Source organism: Mobula birostris, chromosome 13 (genome assembly GCF_030028105.1).
Source record: "Mobula birostris isolate sMobBir1 chromosome 13, sMobBir1.hap1, whole genome shotgun sequence".
NCBI classification, from domain to species: Eukaryota; Metazoa; Chordata; class Chondrichthyes; order Myliobatiformes; family Myliobatidae; genus Mobula; species Mobula birostris.
In genome coordinates, this window is record NC_092382.1 from 4,167,051 (window position 1) to 4,185,324 (window position 18,274).

General features: G+C 46.4%; 2 protein-coding genes across 2 annotated transcripts in view; one reads left to right on the forward strand and one right to left on the reverse strand.

Moving 5' to 3' along the window:
- Positions 1 to 18,274, reverse strand: part of LOC140208265 (uncharacterized) — a 515,327-nt gene that overhangs the window by 187,250 nt on the left and 309,803 nt on the right. The window lies entirely within an intron of this gene.
- LOC140208244 (uncharacterized) overlaps positions 11,656 to 18,274 on the forward strand; it is a 70,916-nt gene continuing 64,297 nt past the window's right edge. The window contains exon 1 of the mRNA XM_072276773.1: positions 11,656 to 11,682. Within this exon, the coding sequence (XP_072132874.1) occupies positions 11,671 to 11,682 (12 nt within the window). The 5' untranslated portion in view covers positions 11,656 to 11,670. The remainder of the gene's footprint in view (positions 11,683 to 18,274) is intronic.

The window sequence follows — 18,274 nt, forward strand, 5'->3', positions numbered from 1 at the left end:
CCACCCCTTCAGCCCCTGCAACTTCCACCATCTCCAAATAGATCTTACAACTAATCATATCTTTAGCTTCCTTGCTCCCACCCTGCCTTCTTCCTTCAACAGGGATCACTCCCTCCACAATTCCCTTGTTCATTCATTCCTCCTCACTAATCTCCCTCCACCCACTTATCGCTGCAAGCGGCCTAAGTACTACACCTACCTGTACACCTCCTCCCTCACCTCCATTCAGAGGCCAAAGCAGTCCTTCCAGGTGAGGCAACATTTCACCTGCGAATCTGCTGCGGTCATCTATTGTGTCCTATGCTTCCGATGTGGCCTCCTTTACATTGGTGAGACCCGCCATAAGTTGGGAGACCGTTTTGTTGAGCATCTCGGTATCATCTACCACAAGGGGAACTTCACAGTGGCCAAACATTTTAATTCTGATTCCCATTCCGATGTCTCGATTTATGACCTCCTTTTGTGCCAAGATCAGACCACCCTCAGAGCGGAGGAGCAACATTTTGTATTCCATCCCACAACCTGATTATATGAATATTGAATTCTCCTTCCAGTAAACAAATCACCCACCCCGCAAACTTCTCTATTCCACACTGTGAACTTTCATTTCTTCTCGCCGGCCTATCATTTCTCCCTGGATCCCTTCCTTCACCTTTCTCCTTTTAACACGTCTCTGATTCTTTCATCTCCAGCCCTTGACCTGTACGACACTTGACTTCACCTATCACCTTCCAGCTCGCCTCTTTTCCCCTACCTGTTTTTATTCAGATATCTTCCTTCTCCTTCCTCAGTAACGAAGAAGGCTCTTTGCCCAAAATGTCGACGGTTTACTCTTTTCCATAGATACTGCCTGATACGCTGAGTTTCTCCAGCATTTTGTGTGTTGCTTTGGATTTCCAGCATTTGCAGGCTTTCTCATGTTTAAGTCTGGTAATTACCGTAACAATTATTTAGGCTTTGGTGAGATTGTGCTGGAATATGGTGTAAAATCCTGCTCCCCATACTAACACGGGTTACACAGACCAAATAACAAACTGCCGGCAAAACTCAGTGGTTCAGGCAGCATCTATGGAGGGAAATGGACAGTCAACATTTCGGGCCGAGACCCTCCCTCTGGACTGAGAGTGGACGGGAAATAGTCAGAGAAAAGAGGTGAGGGGTGGGGATGGGGCAAGAGCTGGGGAGTGAGAGGTGGATCCAGGTGAGGGGGGAGGTGGGAAGGTGGAAATAGTAACGGGGGTGGGAAGTGAGTGGTTGGGGCAACACGGGGCTGCAAAAAATGGATTTTAATTCCATGGAGGATTATCAAGGAGATTAGAGAGTATTTGTTTCAGAGATTCAGCAGACTGATCCCTGGAGGACGATGACGATCTCTGATCGTCTTCACATAAAACAGAGGCCGGCAGATGTGTGAAGACCGAGGAAATGAGGATCGGGCAGAAACATGTGGCTGAGATGGGAGAGCAGCCGTCATTTTGTTGATGGTTGGAGGGGCTGAATGGCCACCTCCTGCTGTTTCTCACTTGATGTTTCAGTGTTCCTGTCCAGTGAGGCCGGAGGAATGTAAATAGAAATCAGTGTTTATAAACATAGAAGTTATATGAATGAATCCTGTACAATACCTGTTCAGGTCTGAATTGTGTGTCAGACGAGGTGGGTTGCGGCGAGCGATGGAGACGGCGAAGGTACCGTAGAAAAATTTAAAATGAAGCTGGTGGAAATATGAAATTACATGTGTAATGCGGCAGGTAGGTCGGGCAGAGTGTGGGAACCGAGGAGCTGAGGAACCGGCTCAGACAGGAGACCCTCCACCCGTCACGTGATCCAGTTTCTTGCTCCCATTTCAAACGCTGATCTGCTTCCGATTGCTTCCGCGGCCCCGCCGCCGCTCTCACAGTCTCCGGGTGGGCAATGGTTTACTTTCCGTTCTCTGTTGAATCGGATCGCCGTTTGGTCCCGAGGGGAGAACGAGACCGACAATTTCCCATCGATGAGTTCTGAAACCGATCCCGTGGAGGAGGGAACTTTTGTTGGGCAGAGAGTCCCGTTAACTTCCTCGAACTGGCAGCCTCGTCCCGCTTCCTGGACACAACCTGTCATGGTCGGTCTGTGTTATGGGACCGTCACACCGAACCGCCTGAGATGAGCCGCCGCTCAGCCCCGGTTGTTCTGGTCCCAGGAGCGGGATGAGGTGGTGATGCCGAGACTGAACCCATCCGTTCAGTTGTACCTGCAAAACTTTACCCCCATCAGCCGGCCAGGTATCGGATCCAAACTTCACCGAGATCGATACCTGGGGTCGATAATTGTTTTACACTGGAAGCGGCCGTTCGTCGGCTTGTTGTGTTCTTGCAGACTCGAGGGTTAAACAGAGTAATCGCACCCTCGGGACACTGATCCACGTGTATGAGTAGTTTCATCTTTCCCCTTTCAGACAGGACAGTGAGATCCAGATCTCTCACGTCCTCTCGGGGACTGGGAAGTTTATTTCCATCTTTTTTCCTTTGCTATTACTTGCCGAAATGCTTCTCAATATCTGGCCCTATTAATGCGAGAATTAAGTCTTCTATTTTCATCTATCTGGGTTTGTCGGAAATGTGTACACTCCCTCCAGAAGTTCCAAAGGAGCAAGCCAGGTGTCTAATATTTCCACTCGATTAAAATGGGGAATCTTTAGTTTGATTTACATGTACAGAAGTAGAGTGAAAACCGTGTCTTCGGTATTATCCATACACATGAATATATTACAGCAGTACATTGAGGTAAAACGATACCAGAGTGTGACAACTCATTCTGGTTACAGAGGAAGTACAGTGCAGGTAGATATGTAGTACAAGGTCACATCGATTTAGACTGTGAGGTCAGGAGTCCACTCATCCCGCTGGGGAACATTCAGTTCGCTTATCACAGCCGAATGGACACCGGCACGGAGCCTGGGTGGTATGTTTCTGTTTTATTTTATCTTCGCCCCAGTGGGAGAGTGAGAAGTGAGAATGTTCAGGTTGTGGGGATCTTTCATTATGTTGGCTGATTTACTGAGGCAGTGGGGAGTGTACACTGAGTCCATGGAGGGGAAGTTGGTTTCTATGATGTGCTCAGCTGTGTCCTATTTCATTCAGTTAAAGGAAGAGCGGTAGCCGTGTGAAGGTGTGAAGTACCCGGATGGGATACTCTTTGCGGAGCATTGATAAAATGTGTAGAGTGGAAAAGGACATATACCAAAGTTTTTATTGTTTGTTCTGGCTTTGTTATATTGGAATCTGTTATCTAGTAGTGTGTACTATTATTTCAGTATCTGTGTATTACTGGACGACATTCCTTTTCCCACCTGGTTTCATCTGCTCATTCCCTGCTCATCTTGTTCAACCTCTGTCCAGTCTGTATCCCATTGCCGCAATGATATATTTCAGCAATCTCTCTTCTAAACTTTGCCTTCATTGTGAAGTTTTGTTTTGCATCTTTTCCAGGATTGTGCGTTTTTTTTTTTTGTTTGTTTTTTTTTGATAGCTGGAAATACCAGAGGTTTAATTGAATACAGCATGTGGCAGGGTAAAAACAGCTATTTCAATTTTAGTTTCCCCGTTACAAAATGGCTGCAGTGTTAATCTTTGTAATAATGAAACTCGCAGCATCTGATGTTGAGTTTGTTGTTTCCTTTTTCGGTTATTTTCGGTGAGCCACTTCCTCTGTTTCCAGGGTAACGGCCCGTCAGAGCTGCAGCAAGTGTTGCACTTTTTATCACTCTGTGATCACCGGCTCTCAGCGTAGAGACAGTGGCCTCAGCAGCAAATGTAACAGAGTGACAGTGGGAGGAAAGGATGCTGTGAGCATTGACTGTATGGAATGAATCACACCAAGGTCAGAATGAACTCTGAAATGATGAACTGATTGGAGTGGGGTGGTATTTAGATTTTAGCGCGTTGCTGATATTTTGCAATCAGTTACCATCTGTGCATTAAAATGAAGAGGGAGAGAATACTACAGTTGCAGGAAATTTGAAGTAAGACGATGAAAATACTGGAAAAGCTCAGCAGATCGACAGCATCTTGGACAGTTCCAGTTCTGATATCGGGTCTTCCACCATTTCTCCTTTCATAGATGTAAACTGATGTCCTGAGTTCTCATAATTTTCTACTTTATAATGTTACATTTTGTTCCTGCTACACTGAGGGGAAACATGGCAGATAGCTGTGCTGGGCAAGATCCCACACAGCAATGGCATTGTGATCAAATGTGCTCAGTTTAGTCGTTGGAAACAAGCTGAAGTGTATCTGCATCCTCTCACAATCTACAGACCGGGGAACCAGCCTGACCACTGGCCATGGCAGAGGGTCATTAGGTTCCAGTTCCATCTCAGTTTGTGAATTGGAAATAGTAGGAACATCACGGCAAATCACCGGCACCAGAGCGTCTTTGTACGGGTGATAATATTGGGCAGGTGACTCTGAGAATATGGAACTGGCAGTATGCAGGCTTCAGTCCAGGTTGGTAATTCGACAGCTGGTTTGGAATTTTCTCAGTCTGCAGTGAAGCTGAAGTCTGAGGCGGTTGGACATTGGTTATGGGGAAATTGCCGTCTGCACACCCAGTGGGACATCATACCTCTCAAGTATTCTGGAGGTTTTTGAACAGCTTACTATGAGGATTGATGAAATAGGGCAGTGATGTTGTTCATCTGAACTTTGGAAATGTCTGTAAGGAGATCCCGCATGGCAGCTGATCTGGAAGGTTTGGTCACATGGGATTCACGGGGAGCTAGCGAGGTGGATTCACACCGGGATCGAGAACAAGAAGCAGAGGGTGATGATTGAAGATGGATTTAGCGAATGGAGGCCTGTGACGAGTGGGATGTGTGTGTCAGTGTCGAGACCTCATTAATTTGTTATTCATGCCATTGATTTGTATAAGAATGTACATGGCACGGTTAGCCAGTTTGATACTAATTTCGGGAGTCTAGCTGATATTGCAACAGGTTACAATGAATTTCAAAGACATCTTGGTTAGTTACGGAAATGGTCTGAGAAATGGTCAGTAGTTTTCAACTTGAACAAGTGAGAGTTGGTGCATTTGGACAGTCAGACCAGGGTGGGACTGGTATAGTGAATGAGAGGGCAAAGAGTGTTGTGGAACAAAAACAAAATTATCATTAATACGCAACACAGACTACAATTCAGGGACGTGTTGTCCTTTCTGAGCCAGACAGAATTATTTGAAAAAGTGAAATTAAAACAAACAGAAGAATCAGAACTGTCGATCTGGGTGCATTAATTTTGGTCAGGCGTTTGATCAGTTCCCCATTGTGGACTCATTCAGAAAGTCAGGAGGCATGGGACACAGGGAAACCTGGCTGATTGGTTCACAATTGGCTTACTCACAGGAGGCAGATGATTAGAGTGAATTCTGGCCAGAAGGCAGCGGGCAGCCGTGTTCCACAAGGAGGGTCGAAATTTCGGTACAGTTTACAACTATATTTGGAATCTGCAGTTACAGTGCTCCGAGAAATAGGACTGAGGGAAATAACCGATTTAATCTGATCACCCAGCAGCAGCTGGATAATTTGTAAAATTAGATTATGAAGACTCGCAGTCCTCTTTTATTGTCATTTAGTAATGCATGCATTAAGAAATGATACAATATTTCCTCCGGTGTGATATCACAAAACACCGGACAGACCAAGACATTATAACATATAGTTACAACAGTGCAACAATACCATAACTTGATGAGGAACAGTCCGCATCTCACGCAGACGGGAGAAGGAAGAAAACTCTCCCTGCCATGCCCCACCACAGTCAACTCTGAGTCTTCAGAAAACCTCGAGCTCCGATCAGCCCTCCGACACCGAGTACCGAGCACCATCTCTATCCGAACGATTCGACCTCAATCATCTTTATTAGAGGTGTACAAAATCATGAGAGGCATTGATCGTGTGGATATTCAGAGGCTTTTTTCCCAGGTCTGAAATTGCTAGCACGAGAGGGCACAGTTTTAAGGTGCTTGGACGCAGATTCAGAGAAGATGTCAGGGGTAAGACTTTTACGCAGAGAGTGGTGAGTGCGTGGAATGGGCTGCCGGTGGAGATGGTGGAGCCGGCAACGATAGGGTCTTTGAATAGTCTCCTGGATGACTATATGCAGCAGTAGAAAAATAGAGGGCTATGTGTAAAACCCAGGTAGTTCGAATGTAGGGACATGTTCAGCACAGCTTTATGGGCCGAAGGGCCTGTATTGTGCTGTATGTTTTCTATGTTTCTATGACCGCACCTTTCCGAGATTTAACAACTTTTCCATTTACTTGCACTTCTCAAAAATGTGTACAGTACAATTAAACCTCCCCCTGGAAGATCTAAATCAGCAATCCAGGCTGCCTTATATTTCCACACAACTACAGTGGAGAATCGGTTAATTACGCTTTAATTTAAATTTTGCACTCTTATTTAATTTAATACACACACACACACACACACACACACACACACACACACACACACACACATCTATAAATTTACTTTTTTCGGCTATGATGAATTACATTGTACTGCTGCCGTAAAGATCACACGTTCCAGGACATTGCCGGTGATATTAAACCAGATTCTGACATTGTCAGGGGAGACCCTCCCACCGGTCACGTGATCACACATTACCGCAGATGTGCAGCAGTTGCGGTTGTTACGGGCCTGCGGTTTCGCACTGTGGACTGTCACTTTAAGAGCGCCTGAGTGAGGCGGGACTATGACGTCAGTCACAAGTTTTCGCAGTTTGTGCAGATTAAAATAGAGACAGAGAGAGAGAGAGAGAGCGAGAGAGAGAGCGAGAGAACGCACAGGTACTTTCGCAGTCTGAGTAAGAGTTAGAACTAAGAACTGCCGGGGCAGGATTGCTCCAGATGAACGTGTCTCAAACTTCGTATAATCCATCGGAGTGGGTTCAGGAATGTCCTGTGGGACCACTCGAAGTTAACCCTTGCCTGGGTATATGATGTGGTCACCACTTGAAGACGACATTCCTGTGACAGGTCACTTTGGTGAGATATTTGAGTGGACTTTGGATCGATTCAACGGATAAGATCTTCGACGACGGCTCTTCCGTTTATCTGTGAAATTCGACGTGATCGCCTACTCTCTGCATTTGCCTGGGATTACAGATATCTCTCTCTCTCCCATTATTCACTTCGTGGACAACCGAACTTGCATATTTCACCCTCGTAAGACTCTAGCTTTGTTTCCAAGTTTGTTACCTTGGAAGCCACACACATATGTGCCTACGTAACACTGTTAACTTTTGTTTATCCTGCTTAAGTTAAGATATTATAAGTAGTTACTAATAAAGATAGTGGTTTTAACATCTAACCCGGACTCTATTTGTAATCTATTGCTGCTGGTTCGTCACACCGGTTTGTTTCCCAAGTCCCGCCCTCCGCTCTGCTTTACTGAGCCGAGGGAGGGATCGCTGACTGCGGGGTGAAGACATCAAGTTCACATCGGTGCGTATCGAGGCTGGTCCCAAGCGGGGAGGCCTGATGTTGGGCAGTCAGTGCCGTTAACTTCTCCGAATTGGCGGCCTCGCCCCGCTTCCTGGAGCAGAACCTGCCGGCGTCGGTCCGGGTTGTGAGACCTTCACAGAGAACCGTCCGAAATGAACCTCCGCTCAGTCCCTGTTGTTCTCGTCCTGACGGGCGGGGGAGGAATGAGGCGGTGATGCCGGGACTATACCCATCTTTCATCTTTCATTTTTCGCCCGTTCAGACAAGGCGGTGGCGTCCAGATTAGTCACCTCCTCCCACTGTGGGTGGGCATTTGTTTTTCAGCCCATTTTACCGTTATGACCTGCTGAAGTGCAGCCACTGTTTCCCGATGTATGACCCTATTTAAGGGAGATTTGAACCTCTTGCATTCATCTGTGCTTCTCAAAAAATTGTACACACACACACACACACACACGTCCTTATTGTGGTTCACAGTTTTTCTCTGTTATTATGTATTACTTAGTATTGCTGCCGTAAAGACAACACATTTTTATGACACGTGCCGGTGATATTGAACCTGATTCTAATATTGACATGAGAGACTCACCAATCCCGTTTACCGCGGAGCTGCAGCATCTGCAGGTTTGTGTCCGCTCCCCCACCACCGCTCTCCGCCCACCACAGCGCTGAAGACGCGGAGCTCATACTGCGCATGCTCAGTCTCGACAGTCGGTGGTTTCCTTTCCGTTCAGCGTTGATGCGGATCGTCGGCGGGGAGCCGGGGGAAGATTTACTGTCTGCGGGGGAAGCTCCCATCGGTGAGTATTGAGGCCGGTCCCGAGCGGGAAATCTGACGATGGGTAGTGAGTATCGTTAAGTCACACGGACAGGCGGTTTCGGTCCGGGTTGCTGGCCAAAACTTGCCGGGGTCAATCCTGGTTGTGGGACCTTCACACCGAGCCGCCGGAGATGAGCCTCCGCTCAGCCCCTGTTGCTCTAGTCCTGGGAGCGGGATGAGGCGGGATGCTGGAACTACTCCCATCTGTGGAGTTGTACCCGGGGATCTTTATGTCCATCACCCGGCCCGGTAGCGGATCTAAACTTCACCTGCAGCGATGCCTGGGGTCGACAATTGTTTTACATAGTTCCAGTACACGGGAAGCGGCCATTCGGCCTGTTGTGCTCTTGCAGACAGAGAAGATTAATGGCAGTAACTCCACGTTCGGGGCATCACCCCACGTGTATGAGCAGTTTTATCTTTCACCCGTTGAGACCAGCAGTGACATCCAGATCAGTGACGTCATCTCTTTCTGTCTGGGCATTTTGTTCTTGATTCCATTCCCCTGTTACCACTTGCCGATATTTCCGGGTATGTGACCATATTAATGTGAGAATTAAGCGTATTCCATTTATGTGTGTGTGTGTATATATATATTATCTGAATGGTGGCTGATTAGCAAAAGGAGAGGTGCAACGAGACCTGGGTGTCATTATACACCAGTCATTGAAAGTGGGCATGCAGGTACAGCAGGCGGTGAAAAAGGCGAATGGTATGCTGGCCTTTATAGCTAGAGGATTCGAATAGTGGGGCAGGGAGGTACTACTGCAGTTGTACAAGGCCTTGGTGAGACCACACCTGGAGTATTGTGTGCAGTTTTGGTCCCCTACTCTGAGGAAAGACTTCCTTGCCATAGAGGGAGTGCAAAGAAGGTTCACCAGATTGATTCCTGGTATGGCAGGACTTTCATATGATGAAAGACTGGTTCGCCTAGTCTTATAGTCGTTGGAATTTAGAAGATTGAGGGGGCATCTTATTGAAACGTATAAAATCCTACAGGGATTGGACAGGCGAGATGCAGGAAGATTGTTCCCGATGTTGGGGAAGTCCAGAACGAGGGGACACAGTTTGAGGATAAAGGGGAAGCCTTTTAGGACCGAGATTAGGAAAAACTTCTTCAAACAGAGAGTGGTGAATCTGTGGAATTCTCTGCCACAGGAAACAGTTGAGGCCAGTTCATTGGCTATATTTAAGGGGGAGTTAGATATGGCCCTTGTGGCTAAAGGGATCAGGGGGTATGGAGGGAAGGTTTCTGAATTGGATGATCAGCCATGATCGTACTGAATGGCGGTGCAGGCTCGAAGGGCCGAATGGCCTACTCCTGCACTTATTTTCTATGTTTCTATATTTCTATGTGGGTTCCTCAATAGTGTGTACACTTTAGTGAAAACTCTCTACAGATGTTCCAGAGGAAAAGCTCGTTCTCTCTGATGTTTCCACACAATTAAAGTGGGGACGTTTATTCTTGTCATGTACCGAGGTATAGTGAAAACCTGTCTTGCGAACCATCCATAGTAATCAATACATTACAACAGAACATTGAGGTGATGGAAGGTAAAATAATAACTGAATGTAACAAATCATTATGGTTACAGAGAAAGTGCGGTGCAGGTAGACATATGGTCCAAGGTCACATGGAGTTAGATAGTGAGGTCGACAGTCCATCTTATTAAGCTGTGTCCTATCATACTGGGAACATTCAATTTGATATCACAGCAAAATGGAGGTCATCCTTCAGCCCAGTGGTATGTTTCTGTTTTCTTTTAATCTTCCACCGGATGGGTGGGGAGAGGTGAGAATATCCAGGTTTGTGGAGAACTTTGATTATGTTTCCTGTTTTGCTGAGGCAACGGGGAATATAGAGACAGTTCATGGGGGGTGGGGGCGGCCTGTTTCTATGCTGTGCTCAGCTGTGTCCACAGTTCTCTGATGTTTCAACTTCTCATGGGCAGAGCAGCAGCCGTACGAAGGCGGGAAGTATCCATATCGGATACTTTCCGTGACTCATTGATAAAGTTTGGTCAGGGGCAAACGGTATATGCCAAATTTCTTATTGTTTGTTCTAGCTGTGTCATTTTAGGATACTTCACTGATCAGTATCAGCAAACTTTCTTCTGACCTATGTCATCATTGTAAAGTGTTCTCTTTCACCTTTTACTTCATTTAATTTTCCAGGATTCGTTGTTGTTTTATTATTTTTTTATTTTTTTCTGTGTTTTTGTTATTTTTTTTTCCTTTGTTAACAAGAACTACCAGAGGTCTAATTGAATACAGCACGAGGCAGGGTAAAAGCAGGCATTACAATTTTAGTTTCTCTGTTAAAAAGTGGCCTAGTGTTGATCCTTGACACTATGAAACGCATAACATCTTATATTAAGTTTGTTACTTCGTTTCTCAGTTATTTTTGGTGAGCCACTTCCTCCGTTTCCAGGGCAACAGCCTGTCAGATCTGCAGCAAGTGTTGCACATTTTGTCGCTCTGTGGTCACCGCCTCTCAGCGTAGAGACAGTGGCCTCAGGAGCAAATGTAACAGAGTGACAGTGGGAGGAAAGGATGCTGTGAGCATTGACTGTATGGGATGTATTACACCAGGGTCAGAATGAACTGAGAACTAACAAATTGGAGGGGTCAGAGTGGCATTTACACAAATGGTTTAAACATTTTAGTCTGTCCCAAACATTTTGCAAACAGCTACTATCTGTGCACTGAAAATGAACAAAGAATGCTGTTACTGGAAATGTAAAGTAATACAAGAGAGAAAGTTGGAAATGCTCAGCAGATCGGCAGCATCTTAGACAGTCCCAGTTCTGAAAATGGGTCAATCCACACCATTTCTCCTTTGAGGAATGTAGCTGGATGTACTGAGTCCCCAGCATTTTCTGTTTTATAATTTTACATTTTGTTTCTGCTACCCTGAGGGAAACATGGCAGCCAATCGTGTTGGGCAGGATCCCTCACGGCAATAAGATGGTGATCAAATGTGCTCAGTTTAGCTGCTGGAGACATGCTGAAGTGTAGCGGTATCCTCTCTCAAGCTACAGCCTGGTTCACCAGCCTGAGCCCCGACCCGGCAGAGGGTCTTCAGGTTCCAGTTCCAGCTCAGTTTGTAAATCAAAAGTGGCAGCAGCACCACGGCAAATCGCCGGCATCGAAGTGTCTGTGACTGGGTCATACTATCAGGATGGATTCTCTCAGAACATGGAACTGGCAGTGTATGGATTTCAATCCAGGTTGGCAATTCTACAGCTGGGATTGGAATTTCCTCAGTCTGCAGTGAAGCTGCAGCCTCGGGTGGTTGGACATTGGTTTTGGGGAAATCACCGACTACACCATCCAGCGGGACATCATATCTGTCAAGTATTCTGGAGATGTTAGAGGAGGTAAATATGTAGATAGATGAAGTTGAGCCGTGATTTTGTCTAAATGGACTTTGGTAAAGCCTCGAACAAGATCCCGCACGGCAGCTGATCTGGAAGTTTCGGTCACATGGGATTCACGGGGAGCTAGCGAGGTTGATTCACACTGGGATCAATGACAGGAAGAAGATAATAATACAGTTCCTCTTGTCCTTATCTACCTCCCCTTCAGCCTCTGCAACTTCCACAATATACAGTGAGGTCTTACAACTAAACATATCTTTACCTTCCTCGCTCCCACCCCACCCTCCTCTTTCAACAGGGATCATCCCTCCTCAATTCCCTTGTTCAATCATCCCTCCTCACTAATTTCCCTCCAGTCACTTATCCCTACAAACGGCCTTGGTTCTACACCTACCCGTACACCTTCTCCCTCGCCTTCATGCATAGCCCAAAACAGTCCTTCCAGACGAGGCAACACCTCACCTGCGAATCTGTTGGGGTCGTCTATTGTGTCCCGTGCTCCCGATGGAGCCTGATTTACATTGGTGAGACCCACTGTAAATTGGGAGACCGTTTTGTTGAGCGTCTCTGTATCATCTGCAAGAAGGGGGACTTCGCAGTGGCCAAACATTTTAATTATGATTCCCATTCTGACGTCTCGATTTATGGTCTCCTTTCGTGCCGGGATGAGAACACCCCCAGAGTGAAGGGGCAACACCATATATTCCATCTAGGCAGTCTCCAACCCGATTACATGAGTATTGAATTCTCCTTCCAGTAAACACGTCCAACGCCTCACACTCCTCTATGCCCTTCTCTGAACTTTCATTTCTGCTCACCAGCCTATTACTTTCCCCTGAGTCCCCTCCTTCTCTTTCTCCTATTGACACTGTCCGATTCTCTCTTCTCCAGCCGTTAACTTGTTCTACACTTGACTTCACTGTCACCGTCCAGCTCGCCTCTTTCTCCTCCCCCAAAGTTTTATTCAGGTATCTTGTCCATCCCTCCTCAGTAATGAAGAAGACTCTTTGCCGAAAATGTCGACTCTTTACACTTTTCCACAGACACTGCCTGATGTGCTGAGTTCCAGCAGCATTTTGTGTGCGTTGCTTTGAATTTCCAGCATTTGCAGGTCCTCTCGTGTTTAAGTGAGGTATGGACAACATTATTTTTTCAAAAGTGTTGCTTCCTCCGAATTTTTTTGCTGATGAGAGACTGCTTGGAGATGAACACAAATATAAGTTCAGACTTCTTGTATCACGTAGGAACTTGGAGAAACAACAAATTAACTTTTATTGAATATAATGTGTTTAATTGCATGATGGTACTGATGCTATCCAATAGTTCAACTAAGTTAAAATTATTTTGTTAATGATTTTCATTTGTGCTCAGTGTCTGAGCCTGCTTGCTTTAGTGTGCAACAATAATTCGCCAGCATTGATGAATTCCAGTTGCCCCGGTGTCTTCTCTCCGTGACCGCTATCTCCTGATGAAACCTTTCACCTGCTCATCACTAACAGCAGCGAGATTTACAGGGAAGAAGTCTAAACGGGAATGCAGAAAATGAATCTTTAGTGACATGTTGCATTTCATGGTTTTATATGTTTGAGGTATGATTTCAACCAGCTGCATGTAGGTTGGTGCTCTGTAGATGCCGAGAACAAAATTCAACAACTTTCTTGAATGCCTTCCATGTGATTTTCTCCGGTCCCACTAGAAATTCTTCAAGTTGCCTGTCATTGATGACCTGTTTGACTTGTGGACCAACAAAAGTGCTTTCCTTAATCTTGGCATCAGTTATTCCGGGAAACATCTGTCTCAAATATCAAAATCCTTCATAGAAATGTTTGTGCCCGGTGATAGAAAATTCCATCCTTACAATCCTGAACTCTATAATATTTACAAAAGCCTGTTCTTCCGTGCAGCAGCCGCGACGCCTAAGCATGCCTGGACAAGATAGGAAACTTGCCAACTTACATTGTAGGCAACATTTTAATTGACTTAAATTATGAATTGAAATAATAAGCATAAGTGATTTCAAAAAAATGGAGCGTGGTAGGGAAACTTCATGTTGGTTTTCATGATCAGTAGCCCAAAATTCAGAAGATACACCTGAAGGTTGAGGAAGCAAAGCCTTTGTTGTCCAGAGTGATTACCGTAATAATTATTTGGGCTTTGTTGAGATTATATCTGGAATATGCTCCCCATACTAACATGGGTTATGTAGACCAAAGAACAAACCGCCAGAGGAACTCAATGGGTCGGGCAGCATCTGTGGAGGGAAATCAATTTTCAATATTTTGGGCTGAGACCCTCCCTCTGGACTGAGAGTGGACGGGAAATAGTCAGAGAAAAGAGGTGAGGGGTGGAGATGGGGCAAGACCTGAGGAGTGAGAGGTGGATCCAGCTGAGGAGGGAGATGGGAAGGTGGAACTAGTGACAGGGGTGCGAAGTAAGTGTTTGGGCCAACATGGGGCTGCAGAAATGGAATTTAAATCCATGGAGGGTTATCGAAGAAGTTAGAGAGTGTTTGTTTTAGAGATTCAGCAGAATGAGTATTGGAGGACGATGAAGTCTCAGTGATCGTCTTCGCATAAAACAGAGGCCGGCAGATGTGTGGAGACCGAAGGGATCGAGGAACTGTGGATCGGACAAAAACTCTTGGCTGAGATGGGAGAACAACCGACATCTTGTTGATGGTTTGAGGGGCTGAATGGCCACCTCCTACTGTTTCTCACTTGATATTTCAGTGTTCCTGTCCAGCGAGGCTCCGGAGGAATGTGAATAGAAATTAGTGCTTACAAGCATAGAAGTGATTTCCATGAAACCTGCACAACTCCTGTTCGGGTGGGAATTGTGTATCGGACCGGGATGGGAATCGAAACCGTAACTCGGAGAACCGGGAGGTGGAGCGATGGGGATGGGGAAGACAAAGAGGGAAAATTTTAAAATGTAGCTGGTGTAAAAAATGAAATAACGTGTAAAACGCAGCGGTGGGTCGGGCTGCGTGTGAGGGGCGAGGAACAGCGTCACCGGTTCAGATGGGAGACCCTCCACCCGTCACGTGATCCCGTTTCTCGCTCCCATTTCAAGCGCAGATCTGCAGCATCTGCGGGGTTTTATTATCGAGGCCCCGCCCCCGCCGCTGCCGAGGCTCCGCCCCCGCTCTCACAGTCCCCGGATGGGCGGTGCTGTTCTTTCCGTTCTCTATTGAAGCGGATCGTTGGCTGGGAGCCGGTGAACCGATCGCTGTCTGCGGGACAAATTGATCAAGTTCTCATCGGTCAGTGTTGAGGCCGGTCACTAGGTGTGAACGCGACCGACAATTTCCCATCGGTGAGTACTGATGTCGATCCCGGTGGGGTGGGGTGGGGTGGGGTGGGGTGGGAGGTGGTGCTGATGTTGGGCAGAGCGTCCCGTTAACTTCCTCGAACTGGCGGCCTCGTCCCACTTCCTGGACACAACCTGCCGGGGTCGGTCCGGCTTATGGGACCGTCACACCGAACCGCCTGAGATGAGCCGCCGCTCAGCCCCGGTTGTTCTGGTCCCAGGAGCGGGATGAGGTGGTGAAGCCGAGACTGAACAAATCCATTAAGATGTAGCTGGGGACCTTTACCTCCATCACCCGGCCCGGTCTCGGATCCAAACTTCACCTGGATCGATGCCTGGGGTCGATAACTGTTTTACATATGTCCAGCACACTGGAATAGGCCGTTCGGCCTGGTGTGTTCTTGCAGACGCGAGGGTTCAACAGAGTAATCACACCCTCGGGACACTGATCCACGTGTATGAGTAGTTTCATTTATCCCCCGTTCAGACAGGACAGTGAGATCCAGATCTCTAACGTAGGACAGTGAGATCCAGATCTCCAACGTCCTCTCGGGGTACTGGGAAGTTTATTTCCATCTTCTTTCCATTGCAACGACTTGCCGAAATGCAGCCAGTGTTTCCCGATATATGAGCCTATTAATGCGGGAATTAAGTGTTGTTTCATTTATCTGAGTTTCTCGGAATTGTGTACACTCCCTCCAGAATTTCCAAAGGAGCAACCCAGGCCGTCTAATATTTCCACACGATTAAAATGGGGAATCTTTATTTTGTTTTACATGTACAGAGGTAGAGTGAAAATCGTGTCTTCGGTATCATCCACACAGATCAATACATTACAGCAGTACATTGAGGTAAAACGATACCAGAGTGTAACAACTCATTCTGGTTACAGAGGAAGTGCAGTGCAGGTAGATATGTGGTGCAAGGTCAGATCGATTTAGACTGTGAGCTCCATCTCATCCCGCTGGGGAACATTCAGTTCGCTTATCACAGCCGAATGGACACTGTCCCTGAGCCCGGTGGTATGTTTCTGTTTTATTTTATCTTCACCCCTGTGGGAGGGTGAGAAGTGAGAATGTTCAGGTTGTGGGGATCTTTCATTATGTTGGCTGCTTTACTGAGGCAGCGGGAAGTGTAGACTGAGTCCATGGAGGGGAGGTTGGTTTCTATGGTGTGCTCAGCTGTGTCCACAGTTCTCCGCTACTTCATTCAGTTAAAGGAAGAGCGGTAGACAGTAGTTGTATTAAGCTGTGCGGTATCGGGATGGGATACTTTCTCCGGAGCACTGATGAAGCGTGTAGGGTGGAAAACGACATATACCGAACTTCTTAGTCAAGTCAAGTTTATTGTCATTTCGACCATAAGCTACTGGGACAGTACACAGTAAAAAGAAAACAACGTTCCTCCAGGGCTATTGTTTGCTCTGGCTTTGTTATATTGGAATCTGTTATCTAGTAGTGTGTACTATTATTTCAGTGTCTGTGTATTACTGGACGACCATCGGAGAGTGCACTTGATTCCTTCTCCCACCGGGTTCCATCTGCTCATTCCCTGCCCATCTGGTTCAACCTCTGTCCAGTCTGAATCCCACCAACTGAATGATATATATCAACCCACTGTTCAATCTCTGTCCAGTCTGTATCCCACCACATCAATGATATCTATCAACCATTTTGTTCAATCTCTGTCCAGCCTGTGTCCCAATGCCACAATGATATATTTCAGCAAACTCTCTTCTAAATTTTGTCTTCATTGCGAAGATTTGTTTTACATCTTTTCCAGGATTGGGTTTTTGATAGCTGGAGCTACCAGAGGTTTAATTGAACACAGCAGGTGGCAGGGTAAAAGCAACCATTTCAATTTTAGTTTCACCGTTACAAAATGGCTGCAGTGTTAATCTTTGTCAAAATGAAACTCACAGCATCTGATGTTGAGTTTGTTATTTCCTTTTTCGGTTATTTTCGGTGAGCCACTTCCTCTGTTTCCAGGGTAACAGCCCGTCAGAGCTGCAGCAAGTGCTGCACATTTTTATCGCTCTGTGGTCACCGCTTCTCAGCGGCCTCAGGAGCAAATGTGACAGAATGACAGTGGGAGGAAAGGATGCTGTGAGCATTGACTGTATGGAATGTATTACACCAGGGTCAGAATGAACTGAGGAACTAACAAATGGTTTGGGGTGGGGTGGCATTTACTGTTTAGGGTGTTGTTGATATTTTACAATCAGGTACTATCTGTGCATTAAAACGAGGAGGGAGAGAATACTACAGTTGCAGGAAATTCAAAGTAAGGAGGAGAAAATACTGGAAACGCTCAGCAGATAGGCAGCATCTCGAACAGTCTCAGTTCTGAAACTGGGTCTTCCACCATTTGTCCTTTCAGAGATGTAGTCTGATGAACTGAGTTCCCAGCATTTTCTACTTTATAATTTTACATTTTGTTCCTGCTACACTGCAGGAAACATGGCAGCCAGCTGTACTGGGCGAGATCCCACGCAGCAAGAAGATTGAACTGGGATTAGCTGAGACACTGCCGCATATTACCGGCAGCAAAGAGCCCTGGGAGAGTTGGTGCTTGAGATACAATCTTGGGATGGGGGCTCCAGGAATATGGAACTGGTAGTGTTTGGGCTTCGGTCTACGTTGGTGCTTTTACAGATGTGGCTGGATGTTCCTCCTTCCGCAGTGAAGCAGACGTCTCCAGGGGCTGGATATTGGTAGCGTGAGTCTGTCAGTGTGAGATGTGGAAACACCCAATGTGATATGTGGAAAAGATGTGTGAGGCTCTGGGTGTGGGCTGTGACCCTCTGAGGTTGGATCCTGGAATACCACACGTTTTCACCCAGATAAAATGAATCAGGGGATCAGGTTGTCCGGGTTTATGAGATGTTGAGCGAGTATTTCTGTTCTGTGCTCAGATGTTTGGTTCTGAGGTTCTGAAGTTCTGAAGCAAAGCAGAGAATGAGTTCCCATTCCATCCCTCGCAGGGAGAGGCTGTGATTATATACGCTATTTTGTGTTTGCCCCAGTAGAAATAGACCGGGGTTTCAGAATTCAATTCACTTTTGGAAATTCCCCCTCACTGTCAACTGTCTATCTGCTGGTGGGAGTCAAAGGGAAACTCAAGATGCTGAAGATAGAACAGAAAATGGAACAGTACATCACAGGAACAGGCGCATCGGCCACAATGGTGTGCAAAACCAGATAAAAAGTAAATCAAACCCCCCCCCAAAAAAAAATAATGACACCTATGTACACAATGTCCATATCCTCTCAATCTTCCTCAC